Source organism: Rhynchophorus ferrugineus, unplaced genomic scaffold (genome assembly GCF_030347505.1).
Source record: "Rhynchophorus ferrugineus isolate W39M unplaced genomic scaffold, kcgeb_rfMv2 rfM7, whole genome shotgun sequence".
NCBI lineage: Eukaryota > Metazoa > Arthropoda > Insecta > Coleoptera > Curculionidae > Rhynchophorus > Rhynchophorus ferrugineus.
In genome coordinates, this window is record NW_027472586.1 from 29,554,488 (window position 1) to 29,569,599 (window position 15,112).

The following is a 15,112-nucleotide window of genomic DNA, read 5'->3' on the forward strand; positions in this document are numbered from 1 at the left end:
AAAAAATTTCAAGCGTTATTTTGAGCCTATAGACGTTCAAATTGGTACATTTATTGGAAAATGGCTTGCACTTGAAAATTGAATTACTCATAAGTAACCCGTTTTTTGTAGAAGAAAATCATTAATTTTTCATTAAGAGTGGATATCTCGTTAAAAATTGTGAACTTAGTTGAGACTAGCCCATGTAACAGGTCAATTGAAAAGTCCCCGGCCTACCATTGTAAAACACGTTTTTTTGGCAAAATGAGTTTTTTTATTCAGCATAATTCCCTTCAAGGGTGATACACTGATTATAGCGACCCTCCAACTTTTCGATACCATTTTTGTAGTACGATTTGTCCTTTGCTTCAAAATAGGCCTCAGTTTCGGCGATCACCTCTTCATTTCACAAAAATTTCTTCCCAGCGAGCATTCTTTTGAGATCTGAGAACAGGAAATAGTCGCTGGGGGCCAGATCTGGAGAATACGGTGGATGAATTCAAAGCCCAATTCATGGATTTTTGCTATCGTTTTCACTGACTTGTGACACGGCGCATTATCTTGGCGAAGCAGCAATTTCTTTTTCTTCAAATGCGACCGTTTTTCGACGATTTCGTCCTTCAAACAGTCCAATAACGCTATGTAATAGTAGCTGTTGATGGTCCATCCTTTTTTAAGATAGTCAATGAAAATTATTCCATGCACATCCCAAAATACAGACAGACGTTTTCCCACGTTTTGGAGCGGGTTCATCGTGTGCAGCCCACTCGGATGACTGTCGATTGGACTTCGGAGTGAAATGATATTTCATCCATTTTAACATATCGACGCAAAAACTCAGGTTTATCACACTGGATCATCTTCAAACACTGCTCCGAATCATCAACTCGTCGTTGTTTTTGGTCAAAAGTGAGCTCTCGCGACACCCACTTTTCACAGAGCTTTCTCATACCCAAATATTCGTGAATGACATGATGTACACGTTCAGTTCATATCTTTAGAGTGTCTGCTATTTCATTCAATTTCAATTTACGGTCATTCAAAATCATTTTGTGGATTTTTTAAATGTTTTCGTCGGTAACAACCTCTTTTGGGCGTCCACTGCGTTCACCGTCTTCGGTGATCATTTCACCACGTCTAAACTTAGCATACCAATCCTTGATGGTTGATTTTTATGGGGCAGTGCCCGGAAACTCGGAATCAAGCCAAGTTTTTGCTTCAACTGTATTTTTCCTTTCAAAAAACAATATTTTATCAACACGCGAAATTCCTTTTTATTCATTTTTTTCACAATAACAAAAGTTTCTTCACTCAAAATGCTAAAAAACTAATGACCCGACAGCTGTCAAATTGATACACGCATCTTTTGAGGATTAGGGCTAACTAAAAAACATATGGATTTAATTTTAGTAGCGTCATCTACGTGTCAGGCCGGGGACTTTTCAATTGACCTGTATCACTTGAGAGTAGACATACTCTCAAGTGATACAAACTCTGACTATAACTTGTCGTAGATTGATATATGAAGAATTCAATGGAATTAAGATGCTTTCAAAAGAAGCTTATGAAAACCATCTAATTTAAATCTTTCGAACTAGAAGTTTGCGTCATGGCTCTGTTATTTAAATATATTAATGTTTATACTATGAGAAATCCAGCTGAATTTTTCGAACTTTTTTCCCAGGCCCAATATATTTATAAATAAATTTAGGTACCTTGTGAGCCAACTCTATCATATCGTCTGTTTTGTCTAGGCATAGATTGAGATCCGTTTCTTGAGTGCATTTGGTGAGGTGTGTTCATTCCGGAAGGTCCCATGGTGCCTGCGTGTGGGTGGGGGAAGGTCTGGAATTGCATAGCCTTGCTGGGGTCCATTTCTTCGCGGAATCCGAGCAGATGGAAAGTGGCGTAGGGGCAGATTTCGTCGTCCATGCCTAGAAAAATAATTCGTGACGAAAACAATGAATATTAGCATGTCGATGAGCTACGTTAACAAACTTAATAACTGGCTTTGTTTATAATTAACAATAAACGGTAATAATTGAATCACTTTCACGAAGGTTAGTCACAGATCATTCCGGAAATTTACATTAAGCACTAGCATGCAGATGGCTAAAAAGCTGGATCAAGATCTTAATCACTAACTAAAACTAATAAACTTACTTTGACAAAGAAGTACACTCGAATTTTAGTGTTAACATTATATGTTAGAATGAAAAACGGTTCAAAATGAAAACGACAAAGTAGGATTAGGATAAATAATAGTAGTACTGTTGGAGGGATTGTGTTAATAATATAATGTGGTTATGCATTGAATTGTACCATAATGTTTTAATAAGCATCGTGCATTCTTTAAATCGTTTATCTCCAGTATTTTTTAATTGGAATATTATAGAAGATAGTAACGTGTATTATTGAAATTAAGAAATATAACAAATAATTTTCTACTAGCTCCATTCAATGCTCTATCGATTTGAATAAGTAATAACTAGATGATGCGGGTTATGGAGCACCTCCCATTCCAATTTTGATACTGTATCTTGTAGAGCATACAACCAACTGATCAAGATATTTAGTAAAAGGGCTAACAGTTCATTATTCAACTGACATTGATTTCACTGAATGATTTCAATCGAAATTCAATAGCAATGATTCTGGCAACTTGTAGACCAACAGTTTTTGCTAATCTAAACACCGACCATTCTGTTTTGATTCCAATATCATAATTCCAATCCGTTTGGGTAAAAGAAACTATGATGGTCTTGGATTTGTAATGGTTTTGTAATTATTTAATCATAAACTTTTTATGGGAATTTCCTCAACATTCAACAATTCGTATTCTTCATCATCGACACACAACATTCAAGTTTGATGAGTTCTGATAGAAGATAAATGAACATTCATTCGATGCTTTCTAGGTTGATATATTATTTTATAATAACATTGTTGGAAGTGAAATTGAAGCACTGTCCTTTAAAAAATAAATATGTTTGAGATTCCCGTCCAAACAGTACTAATCAAGTCAAAACAAAAATCGCTACACATTTTGCAAAATCATTATGTGCTCGGTATCAGTAGAAAAAAAGAGTGCATATAAAAACAAATGATAATTAAAAAATAACAAAAACAAACCAACACAAACTTCCAAAACAAATAATCCATCGAATATCTGTGTTACTTCTGAAACCAAGTTTCGCAGCGTGTTAAGTGTCTTTCGTTGTTGTCAAGAGGTTTCAGAATAATGCAAAAAATTAACTCAGACAGAAAGAAAATTAAACAAAAGAATCGTAAAAACAAAACCAACTGAAAATAAAACCGAATTTTTACCTCTGTGAGTGTGAATGGTGTCATTTGATCCACGTCTACTTCTGAGTTCTTCATACAAATGACGCTGGCGGGGGTCCCATGTTGAATGAGATCGATAATGAGCTCCTAAATTGTCGAATTTAAAATAATAAAAAAATAATGGACAAACAATGGAAAGCCTCCTCCGGTCGCGTACGGAGGTTGTTGAGGGTGAGGCAATGAGGGAGGGGGGGTTCAGTTAGCGATACATAAACAAACAGCAAATAATAGTGAAATACAACATAAATATTTAACGAACATTTAAACTAGAGTGTGATTGTTTTTAACGGGGGCGTTTATATATGGTCTATGGAAAAGAAAAAATCCTGTAGCTACAGTAGTTAATATCATATTTGAAATATATTTAGTAATATATCTATTGTGATAAAAACGAATGGTATCTAAGGCTAATACATATAAATTTGCTTTTCCAAAGATATTGTAAACGGCACAACACAATTTACTTTATTCCTTCATTGTATCCACCATAGAGTGATACGTACTATACACGTAAAGATAAATGAAATATAGAGAAATAAAATGGGGATCATGCTAAAAAGCCACGAAAGATCTTACTTAGGGCGGTACCTCTTTTGATGCGATCGCAGGTGTTATAGTTGGAGCCGGGTACGGGAGGCAGTTTGCGATTTGGTGGCGCGATATAGCCGAGCTCGTCACGCAGGTCTGGTCGGCGTTTGTCCAGAGTAGAGGCAGCGTTGCAGGATTGATTGTAAACGACGTCATCTAAATGGTGTTAAAAAAACTCGGTTAGATGGTGATTTGGTGGATCGAATAAAGATAAGTTGAACAGATGAGTTGATGACGTGATGTAAGGAAGTAATGAAAAGTAAAACGACGATGGGACTGAACAATGCGAAGTATATGCGGCCAATGTGGTAATAATGAAGTGAAATTATGTAACTTAATTATGGTAAAATGGTTGTGAACACAAACAGTTTGAATACTTAAATGTAGCAGTTATGTCACGTCATCAAATCTGCGATTATGAGAATGAAACAAAACGAAATTATCACCTATTGATAATATCAGATTGCTTGCATGAAATATCAGATTTTCTATGAATATGTAGAAACATACAAGTATAATTATTTAGCGTAAATAGCAACGGTTTAAACTTGGATCATCAATCAAACTATTCTTGAGGCTGTCTATTCCAAATTCACCCCCTAGCTACTTACTAGAGAAACTAGAGAGTTACTAGAGAAAGTAATCTTCTTGTAACGCGTGTGAGTGAAGTGATTTCGGGCAATGGGATGACACGTTGATAAAACTCAACAGGGGTGATTTAATTTGGTTTTAGCAACTCCTGCTACAACACTTCTTGTCAATGTCGCTAAATTTATATTTTTTATTATAGGAAGAGCATTACCTTCTTGGAGTTTTTTCAAAATATTAGGCCTTATAGGATTTACAACAGATTCTGTTACTGTGTATTAAATCGCATCGGGTATATTTGTAACCAATTTCATGATGAAGCCACTGATAGGCTTCACTTTTCAGTATGTGTGTGAATCACCTTATATATGAGAAAAAGTAGCGGCTACCGATGGACAATACTTTTAATAAAATACATTGTACCTATTTTTGATAATATAATTTGATAAGTATAATTTATAATATATAATATATTTATAATATCCCAAATACAATTCGTAGCTCATTAGCTATTAATATAAGTTATTTACAGGTTTGAAATGAGTTTAAGTTTAATATTTGCATTAGAACTTCTTTATCCACTAGAGGCATTCATCATCATTAACAACACACAAGTGTTTGATGGTTCCTGATAATGAATGGAAACGAATGTCGAAAATGCATTTTTAAGCTTAAAAAATCATTAATAAAATGTTCTTTGTGACAGGCTAATGTCAAAACTAACCGAATTTCACACTTTAGATCATAGTTTGGAGACTACAGGGAAGTGAACAAGTTGCAGAATATGATTAGCTAGTTCAGCATATGCGCACTTAAATAAAATGAATAATATATCAATTTAGTTTGGTTATGTAGTTTAATATTTGCATTAGAACTTCTTTATCCACTAGAGGCTTTCATCATCATTAACAACACCCAAGTGTTGGTTCCTGATATAAGCTTAAAAAATCATTAATAAAATGTTCTTTGTGACAGGCTATAGATCATAGTTTGGAGACTACAGGGAAGTGAACAAGTTGCAGAATATGATGAGCTAGTTCAGCATATGTGCAATTAAATAAAATGAATATATATATATATATATATATATATATATATATATAGATAGATACAAATTTAACAAACCCTACAAAATAGTGTTGGATAACTAGTTACATTTTATAGTGTCTGCTATTATGTGACCTTTGAGAATTACCCCATCCATGTAATTTTGTTGATATTGTCACATCTAAAATACATTTTAATTTTTATTCATACTTTAATTTCAGTTACGTTTTCAAATGAATCTTGTTCCAGTAGTATACGTAATTTTCGTTTCTTTTCATTTCTTCAATTACCCATAAAAAATAGGGTTTTGTTATTTTGAATTTCATTAAATTTTTACAAGCACATATAAGAAATTAACAAGTAAGTGAAAACATAAACATACAATTAGCAAATAATAAACATATCCTGGCGTAAATTATGGAAATCTTGCGCATGCGCTGAACGAACCAATCATATACTACATCTTGTTCATTTTCCTGTAGTCTATGGTTCAGTATCATAACATTGAATTTACGTCCAATTGAATATACTGATAGTACTTAATACTGGGTCCTAGCACTAGGAGTATGACTTTTTACAGATAATTTTTGAGTTTAATGTAGTATATCAAATGAAAGTTAAATATTCAGAATAGAAGAGTTTGTGACGACAACTAATGAAAAGTGTTCTTATTGGTATACATGTGTTGACCCAGCACTAGTTAGATTAACTTCTACAAACAGTTTTTTTTTGTGTGGAAAATGGTGATGGACGATGAAAAGTGTATATTTTTAAGGTAATCCCAAAACTAAAAAGGCGTGGGTAGATTCAGGACAACTTTTTCTATCAACACCAAAACAAGCAATCTAATCCTAAAGATGTTTTCTCTCTACATATTTGGTTAGACATGAAGGTGGTTCTTTGTTATGAACTCTTGGAAACTGGTCAGATAATGTCTTCTGGATACTAAAGCCAGCAACTGAATGAACAAAGTGAAGAAATTAAAATAAAAATGGTAATTTACTGGACAAGAAAACAAGGAAGTCATACTGCATATTTATCAAGCTTCATTCTGATAATCGCTTGTTATGGTTATACGTGTATAGTGGACAAACAGTTTAAAAGATTTTATTGCCTTGGATAGATAAAACAATAAATAATATTTCCAAGATTTTTATATCAATTAAATATGCTGAAAAATTTGTAAAAATCAAGTCAAAGGTCTAATATATCAACGCCTGATCTGTTCTAGTCATTCCAATTGAGTCATCTGATATTTCATTCGAAGCAAAGGTGGGTGAAAGGTTGCGATAAAAGTAAAAACTGAAAGAAAAACAGTGAAAGATGATGAAAAGATGGGCCATACACATACAGTCGCTGCGCAGGCGTGTCTGTAATGGCCCGTGAGCCTTCCTGGACAACGCCACGCACACCACCACGATACCGACGACCACCACGACCACTGTGGCGGCGACGGGCACCGCAATGTTCCACTCTACCCAATCGGGGATCCAGGGGAAGAGCATCCGTACGCCGGGCAGGTCCCTGGCTGGCGCGATGGTGCCTAAAATCAAAACGTTTTACCTTTGTTATAGTTTCCTTTGCCACGCAATACGCAAATCACGACAATGGCAACGACAATGATCAGCGCCGCAGCTACTACGGGTACTACTAGGTTTAGATTGGCGAGGATTATTTGGATGGTGTCCTCTTTAGGTAATTCACGGGCCGGGGCAATAGTACCTGAAACCAAAACACAGGGGGTGTTCTCAGGGGTGCTCTTGTTGCGTCATATTCCGCTAGGCAAAGTCCCACGCACGATTTTTGATAGTGTGAAATGGGTATGAAGAGTGGCGTGAAGCTGATTATAACCGAAATCATAGTAACCGTCGTTTCGGTATCATCTCGTTCAGCTCTCGGTCAGTTCAAACAGACAAATCAGTTCTACAGATCTAGAAACTGCTGATGAATCGTCCTTGCATATTAAAAAGTGGATGGTAATGATAGAAATAACGATATCATTAGCGATATCAGATTGCTTACATTGAAATAATACAACATTCGTAAATAAACTACTATAATAATAATAATAAGTTTTATTTTGAAACTCATTAACTTTATAACAACCTTCAGGACATTTTTTTACAGCGAATAGTGTATCAGTTAATTAGTGTTTGAAGCTGATCAATATTGAAATGTAGAGCAAGCAGTGGAAAGAAGGTCGATGATACAGCTGAAAAGACCTTATCACGAATATTCAATAATTTAAGATGAATATGCAATTTGTAACTTTGTGCACTCATAAAATCAGTAACTCGATAAGCTTTAAATTAGTCGGATATATATATATATATATATATATATATATATATATTTATAATATACTAATATATATATATATATATATATATATATAAACTATGAGCCAAAATTAATTACTATAGAAATCATGAAACAGGAAATGATATTATGAGTAAAACAAATATTAAAACTCGATTAATTGATTGGAAGAAGCTTAACTTTACATTTGCTATGTTTAACAAGTTTAGAGGGTAGTACTGAGCCATAACCGAGAGCTTTTATAAATGTTTAAATAAATAACAACATATCTGACGTAACGTTCAATAGAAGCCACTTAAAACCAGTTCTGCTTTCATGCTAGTTCAAAATATTGTTAACCATTTTGAGTTTATAGTAAAAATTCAGACTAGTATTTCTTGGTGTGAATGAGGATATTTAATTTTGTAGAGTGTGACATAATATCTGATTTAAATACGATGCACATCGATCGTTACATCAATTAATGTTGTTATAATTTGTTTCTTCCCACCATTGGCAGCACTGATACCGCTACACGATCCCAACTAAAAACATTCACCAAAATAAAAGTACAGTTGCCTAGAAATCGCAAATCATATGAGCAACTAAATATGTACTACAGTAAACGATTTCTCATTACCAGTACTACCAATACGAAGAAAATAAAAAAGTAACGAGATGTACCAGTACTTTAGTGCAGTTCATCGAGGACTTTTTACATAAGGAACACGCTGATTGCAAATTGCAGCTTCGTAAAATTATGGAAAGATGGCATTAGTGTTAAAAAATTGTTAAAGCAAAAAGTAAAATGAGGTTCTTAATTCAACATTGGTAAATATAGGAGAGGTTTCAGTATGATTCTTCGGTCATCGGATATATATTTATGAAATATGGTACTACTGTCAGCTTTAGAGAGTTAACCAATATTTGTGCTATATTTCGAGTGATACTATATTTCCTTGAAGTTTTACGAAGCTGATTTGATCAAAAACCCCTCCCCGTGTACATGTACATTGAACGAACTCATGAGTTTCTGCTGGTCATGCACATCGTGGCAACATCTGCCAAACAAAACAGTACCGGTGATACCTCATGTACAGAACTAAAACAAAACACGAACAACAAATAAACGACACGAAAGTTAAAATAGACCAACGAAAGTTTTGTACAGAAAACAACAACATATCGAGTACGAGGGTCTGGAAATGTCACAGGCGACGTGATGTGTGTATGGAAGTGTATTAGTTTTCGTTTTATCTTTACATTAACATCGAATCATAAATCACCATTCGATGCTGTATTATTCAGGTACTATTGCTGTGAATAACGAGAGACAGGTCGATATCAATTTGTTTCTCTATGTACAGGATGGTGAGAAATAAAAAAGAAACAATTCAAATGTGCTGCAACAAAATATAATAAAAATATAAAAAACCAAATGATATCACAAACACAAGAAAAAAAAAAGAGAAAAAAGAACGTAAGCGTGAGTGTTTTCTGTACAAAAAGCACATTTGTAAGAACCATGTTCATATTTGTATGCGTGTGTGTGAATATGGAGATGTTCGTACGTAAGCGTTCATAGTCTCATTTCTTATTTGCTAGCGTATTACTATTGTCTCTTCTACAGTTTGGTTCAAGCAATTAAAAAAAATAGACGAACAGTTTGAAGTTTAAAAATTACAATTATATCTTTCTCAAGACAATCTCCGATGTATTTGAAAAATAAAATTGGCGTTTTCAATTGGAAACACGGAACATAAAACAATATTTATTAAAAAACATTTGCATGTTAATATAATAAAAATCCTATTGTTTTAAAACATTAAGTATCAAATAATGTTGATAAAAAGGTGAATGACAATAATATTCATATCTGACTTGAAATTTTTTCACTGGTTAACTAACTGAATCATTATTTTATTAACTGCCTATATCAAATATAGAATTGTTACTGAGAACAAGAAGAATTAAAAACATTTCAAAACTCACTATAAGACTTGTTTTTGAGAAGGTTGTTCGATTGTAAAGATATAATGAATATAATTCACGTTCGTCTATTTCTTTTCCTTGTAAATGTTTGTATAATAAATTAGAAACTCTATTAAGCATAAAAGGCATAGCAATATTCAAGTGAAATATATAGAAAGCAATAGCAATATACTAGCAATTCAACAAATCAACTGAAGCTCTATAGTTCTTTTTCCTAGGGGAATATAACGAAAATATTCAAAGAGCAAGCAAAAATAATAGCATGACAAAATAATAATAGTAATAATAAAATGGAGGTTGTATATACAACTCTTACCGCCTGTAACAGTGAGTGTGGCAAATTCGTATTCAGCCACATTGAAGCCAGCGTTATTATGGGCCGTAACTCGAAGATGGTACCAGACAGCTGGGTCCAAATCTAAAAGGACAAAGTTGTGACCGGGTTTGACGTTGTTGGAGACTTGAATCCATTCGGGGTTGACTCTAGAACGGGATTATTTAACATTATACATTTAACATCGAAACGTCGAAAATTCAGTGTTAAATTCTTACTTCTTTTTGTGTTCGATGACGAAATACAACATGGGGCATCCGCCGTCAGACCAGGCGCTCAGGTGCAGGGTGATACTGTTGGATGATACCTCGATGAATTTGTCAGCGCTTGGGATTACTGGTTTCTCGCCTCTGGTCTTGGGGTTCAAGTTATCGGATGGGTCTCCGGTTCCAATGCTGAAATATACATAAATTAGGTGTTGCTATAATTAATACTTTGATCCAAGAATGAGTGATACGGTAGATATCCGAAGAAATTGACTCACCTGTTGTATCCAGTGACATATAATTGATATCTTGTGCCGCAAAGTAATTTTTCCAAAGTGTATTTATCAGTGGCAGGTCCAACTTGAACGGTTTCCCATTCACCAAATTCGGGCTTGTAGTGGATGGTGTATCCATGGACTTGTTCACCGTCAGACTCGTGAGGCTTGATTTTGATGGTGAGAGAGTTGGTGGTTGTTGAAGTCAAGGTTACCTGGGCGTCATGTCGTTAGTGCCATGTAAATTTTGATTTAGATTGTGAAACCATCCATACCTGTGGAGCCCTGGGAGGAGCATTGACGATCAATTGATGAGTGACTGAATCCTGACCGAAATCGTTTTCAACTTTGCAGGAATACTCTCCGGCATCGGTTCTGGTGACATCGCGAATAAACAATGATCCATCAGGCTGTTGACGCACGCGATCGTTGGCATTTCCGTTGAATTTGACACCCTTGATACTCCATGTAATGACTGGTGGAGGAACGCCCACGGCCAGACATGGTAAAGTAACGTCTTCTTTGTAAGTGGTGGTGAAACTGTCGTCGAAAGAGGCGGTCTTAGCAGGGACTGAAACACACAATCGCAGGTAAAACAAATATTTTGACGCCTTCGAACCCAAAAACATACCACTGGTGCTGGGAGAAACGGTGACTTTCTTTGAGGGTTGTCCTTCGCCAATGGTGGTAGCAGCGGTTACCCAGAATTCGTATTTCAGATTACTGTCCAGATTCTTGGCTTGGAAGCTGAGGTTCTGGTTCCTGAGGTTGGGCACGATCTTTTGGGATTTGATCAGTTTCTCATCCGCATCTCCAGCGACTTTGTAGTATACCATGTAGTATTCGATGATTCCGTTGGGTTCGGTTGGTGGTTTCCAGCTGACCAAGATAGCATCGGACGACATAACCAAAGCCTTGACAGCAGTAGGGGATTCGGGAACTGTAATTTTACATATTCATCATTAAATATCAAGATAAGCACATTGCATTTTTCACTACTCACCGTCTTGTTCAGTTTGACACGCAATTGGAGTTGTACGAACACCGTCGCCACCAGAAGTGTAAGAAAGAACTTCCATACTGTAGTTGGTGTATTTCTTCAAGCCGTGGAGGATAGTTTCGCTAGAGGCAGTGATTTTTGTATCCTTGGTATTTTCATCTACGACAAAACAAAATCGCTACCAATTAACATTTAACTCTATCGCCTCAATCTCACCAAACCAGGTATCGGAAGGTCCGTAGATAACTTTGTAACCCTTGATGATTCCGTTAGCAGAAGTCAGTGGAGGAGATACCCAGGAAACGCGGATGGTTTGAGCGGTGAGGGTGGTGCAGGTAGCCTTGTCTGGGGGTTGTTCAGGAACTCCTTCGGCAGTATTGGCTTTGTATTCTTCGGAGGTTGGACCAGCGCCCACTTTGTTGAAAGCTTGTACGACAACGGAGTATTGAGTGTAAGTTTTCAGGCTCGAAATCTGTGGATTTATAAGATTTTGTTTAGGGTGTCATATATAATCGGCACTCTAATGATAATACCTTCAGTTTGTGTTCTTTTCCTTCTTCTTCTCTGGGGAATTCGACGGTTTCGAAAAGGTAAGGTTTGTCGGTGTTGGCGAGTTTGTATCCAACGTAGTATCCCTGAATGTCACCGTTCCAGTGATCACGAACAGGAGGTTTCCAGTAAACGATCAAAGTGTGTTGATCATCAGCTTCTACTCTGATATCAGTTGGCGGGCCTCCGGGGATTTCTTCAGCGGTAATGATGGTAACGGTATCGGATGGGTCGGATGATCCAATTTCATTTTCGGCAATAATACGAATATGGTAAGTGGTAGCGGGTCTCAGGGTGAAGATTCCAGCTTCGGTTTGTTCTCCGGGGATCAATACGCGTTCAGAGTTCTTTTCCCAGCTTCCTTTGCTTGGTTTGTATTCGATGAGGTACCTGAAATCGGCGAGAGGAACATTACAAATAGGCCTCGAGGTGTCGGATGATGAAAATACTTCTTAATGGGAGAGTTGCCATCGTAGGGAGATACCCAAGAAAGTTGGACAGACTTGCCGGATTTGTCGAGAACTTTCAGACCGTATGGTACTTCTGGGACTTCCTGGATGATCATGTTGATGTTGGTATCGTCGCTACCGAATGCGTTGGTGGCTATACAGGTGAAGATGGCGGTGTCGGAGCGTTCAGTACGTTTAATACTCAGGTCAGATAAAACACCTAGAAAATTGGGATTCAAATATTTCATTTTAAAAAATAATATCCATGATACGAGTATAATTTTAGATATATACTTTTTTACATTAGATATGCTTAGTACAATCTTAACTTACGAATTAAAGATAAACAAACAGATAAATCTCAAAACAAAAGTTCGATACTGTCCTTCAAAAACCCTAGGTTTTTAATATCTATATTTTAATTTGCACGTCAAAGTTTTTCATTTACAACTATCGATTATTTTTTTTTAAAATATCGTTATATCGATATTTTCTCGGCATCCCTAAACTGTCTTGCCTTCACGTTGCCGTAGTTTAGTAACATTATTTCATGTTTTAATGAGAAATCTTGGATAACTTCCTGTATCAATTTGATTTCGAGGTCATCATACAGTTCTTCGTTGGTTACGCAGCGATACGCATTGGTAATTAATTGAAGAACATTGTTTTTGTTAGCGTTTTGGTAGCAACCCCCTATTTGCATCTCGTAAGTCCAAATATAGTTTATAATTGTCTGATAAATCAATCTCTTTGATTTTAGGTGAAGTTGAGAGTATCTTCCGACTAATTACTTACATTACATATAAAAGGTCAATTGAAAAGTCCCCGGATTACCATAGTAAAATACATTTTTTTGGCAAAACTAGTTTTTTTATTCAACATAATTCCCTTCAAGGGTGATACATTTATTATAGCGACCCTCCAACTTTTCGATACCATTTTTGTAGTACGATTTGCCCTTTGCTTCAAAATAGGCCTCAGTTTCGGCGATCACCTCTTCATTCGGCGAAAATTTCTTCCCAGCGGGCATTCTTTTGAGATCTGAGAACAGCAAATAGTCGCTGGGGGCCAGATCTGGAGCATACGGTGGATGAGGAAGCAATTCGAAGCCCAATTCATTGATTTTTGCCATCGTTTTCACTGACTGGTGACACGGTGCATTATCTTGGTGAAGCAGCACTTTCTTTTTTTCAAATGCGGCCGTTTGTTGACAATTTCGTCCTTCAAACAGTCCAATAACGCTATGTAATAGTCGCTGTTGGTGGTCTTTCCTTTTTCAAGGTAGTCAATGAAAATTATTCCATGCGCACCCCACAATTCAAGCGCCATAACCAGCCGGGTTTTGGGGCGAGTTCATCGTGTGCAGTCCACTCGGATAACTGTCGATTAGACTTCGGAGTGAAACGATGGAGCCACGTTTCATCCACTGTTACATATCGAAGAAAAAACTCGGGTTTATTATTCTTGATCATATTCAAACACTGCTCCGAATCATCAATTCGTTGTTTTTGGTCAAAAGTGAGCTCGCGCGGCACCCACTTTGCATAAAGCTTTCTCATACCCAAATATTCAATAATTATATCATGTACACGTTCAGTTGATATCCTTAGAGTGTCTGCTATTTCATTCAGTTTCAATTTACGGTCATTCAAAATCATTTTGTGGATTTTTTAAGTGTGTTCGTCGGTAACAACCTCTTTTGGGCGTCTACTGGGTTCACCGTCTTCGGTGCTCATTTCACCATGTCTAAACTTAGCATACCAATCCTTGATGGTTGATTTTCCTGGGGCAGTGTCTGGAAACTTGGTATCAAGCCAAGTTTTTGCTTCAACCGTATTTTTTCCCTTTAAAAAGCAAAATTCCTTTTCATCCATTTTTTCACAATAACAAAAGTTGCTTCACTTAAAATGCTATAATTCACAAACTAATGATCCGACAACTGCCAAATTTATACACGCATCTTTTGAGGGTACAACATATAGATTTAATTCTAGTAGCGTCATCTATGTGTCAGGCCGGTGACTTTTCAATTGACCTGTTAGTTGCTTGACTTTGAGTCTAATCTGGTCTGCTTTTTTTCTAACATGATGTTTGCATAGGGATGAAAACTCATTTATATTTTATTTATGAACACCATGCAATATAGTACATCTTGTTGTAAATTGGCAACACTGCTTCCGTGTAAATAATGCGTATGTATTGCTGTATTACTGTACATGCAAGAACTACAGGATGACCTTGAAGTTAAATGGATTTACGATATTGTTCAAGACTTTGCGGTGTAAAATAAGCAACACGAAATAAAGCTACTAAATCACAGCAACATGGAAGCAATACAGCTACTAGTTAGTGTTAACTTCAGTTCATTATTTTATTTTATTTTAATTTGTGAAATATATACTGTTATGTGATTAGGCCTATAAATTAGCTTTAAAGGATTTTTGTTCAAATGTGAAGCTCGA

General features: G+C 36.0%; 1 protein-coding gene across 41 annotated transcripts in view; it reads right to left on the minus strand.

Moving 5' to 3' along the window:
• Window positions 1-15,112, minus strand: part of Dscam1 (Down syndrome cell adhesion molecule 1) — a 202,809-nt gene that overhangs the window by 5,434 nt on the left and 182,263 nt on the right. For 31 of the 41 annotated variants that reach the window (XM_076409755.1, XM_076409768.1, XM_076409769.1 and 28 more), the window contains 13 exons: window positions 12,651-12,870; window positions 12,186-12,591; window positions 11,869-12,124; window positions 11,656-11,811; window positions 11,284-11,592; window positions 10,928-11,223; window positions 10,656-10,867; window positions 10,390-10,566; window positions 10,154-10,320; window positions 6,899-7,090; window positions 3,901-4,068; window positions 3,307-3,411; window positions 1,695-1,913 (listed from right to left, as the gene is read on the minus strand). In XM_076409755.1, the coding sequence (XP_076265870.1) occupies window positions 1,695-1,913; window positions 3,307-3,411; window positions 3,901-4,068; window positions 6,899-7,090; window positions 10,154-10,320; window positions 10,390-10,566; window positions 10,656-10,867; window positions 10,928-11,223; window positions 11,284-11,592; window positions 11,656-11,811; window positions 11,869-12,124; window positions 12,186-12,591; window positions 12,651-12,870 (2,883 nt within the window). Of the gene's footprint in view, window positions 1-1,694; window positions 1,914-3,306; window positions 3,412-3,900; window positions 4,069-6,898; window positions 7,091-7,110; window positions 7,270-10,153; window positions 10,321-10,389; window positions 10,567-10,655; window positions 10,868-10,927; window positions 11,224-11,283; window positions 11,593-11,655; window positions 11,812-11,868; window positions 12,125-12,185; window positions 12,592-12,650; window positions 12,871-15,112 lie in introns of all 41 variants that reach the window. The other 10 variants (XM_076409788.1, XM_076409789.1, XM_076409787.1 and 7 more) reach the window with 3 other exon arrangements.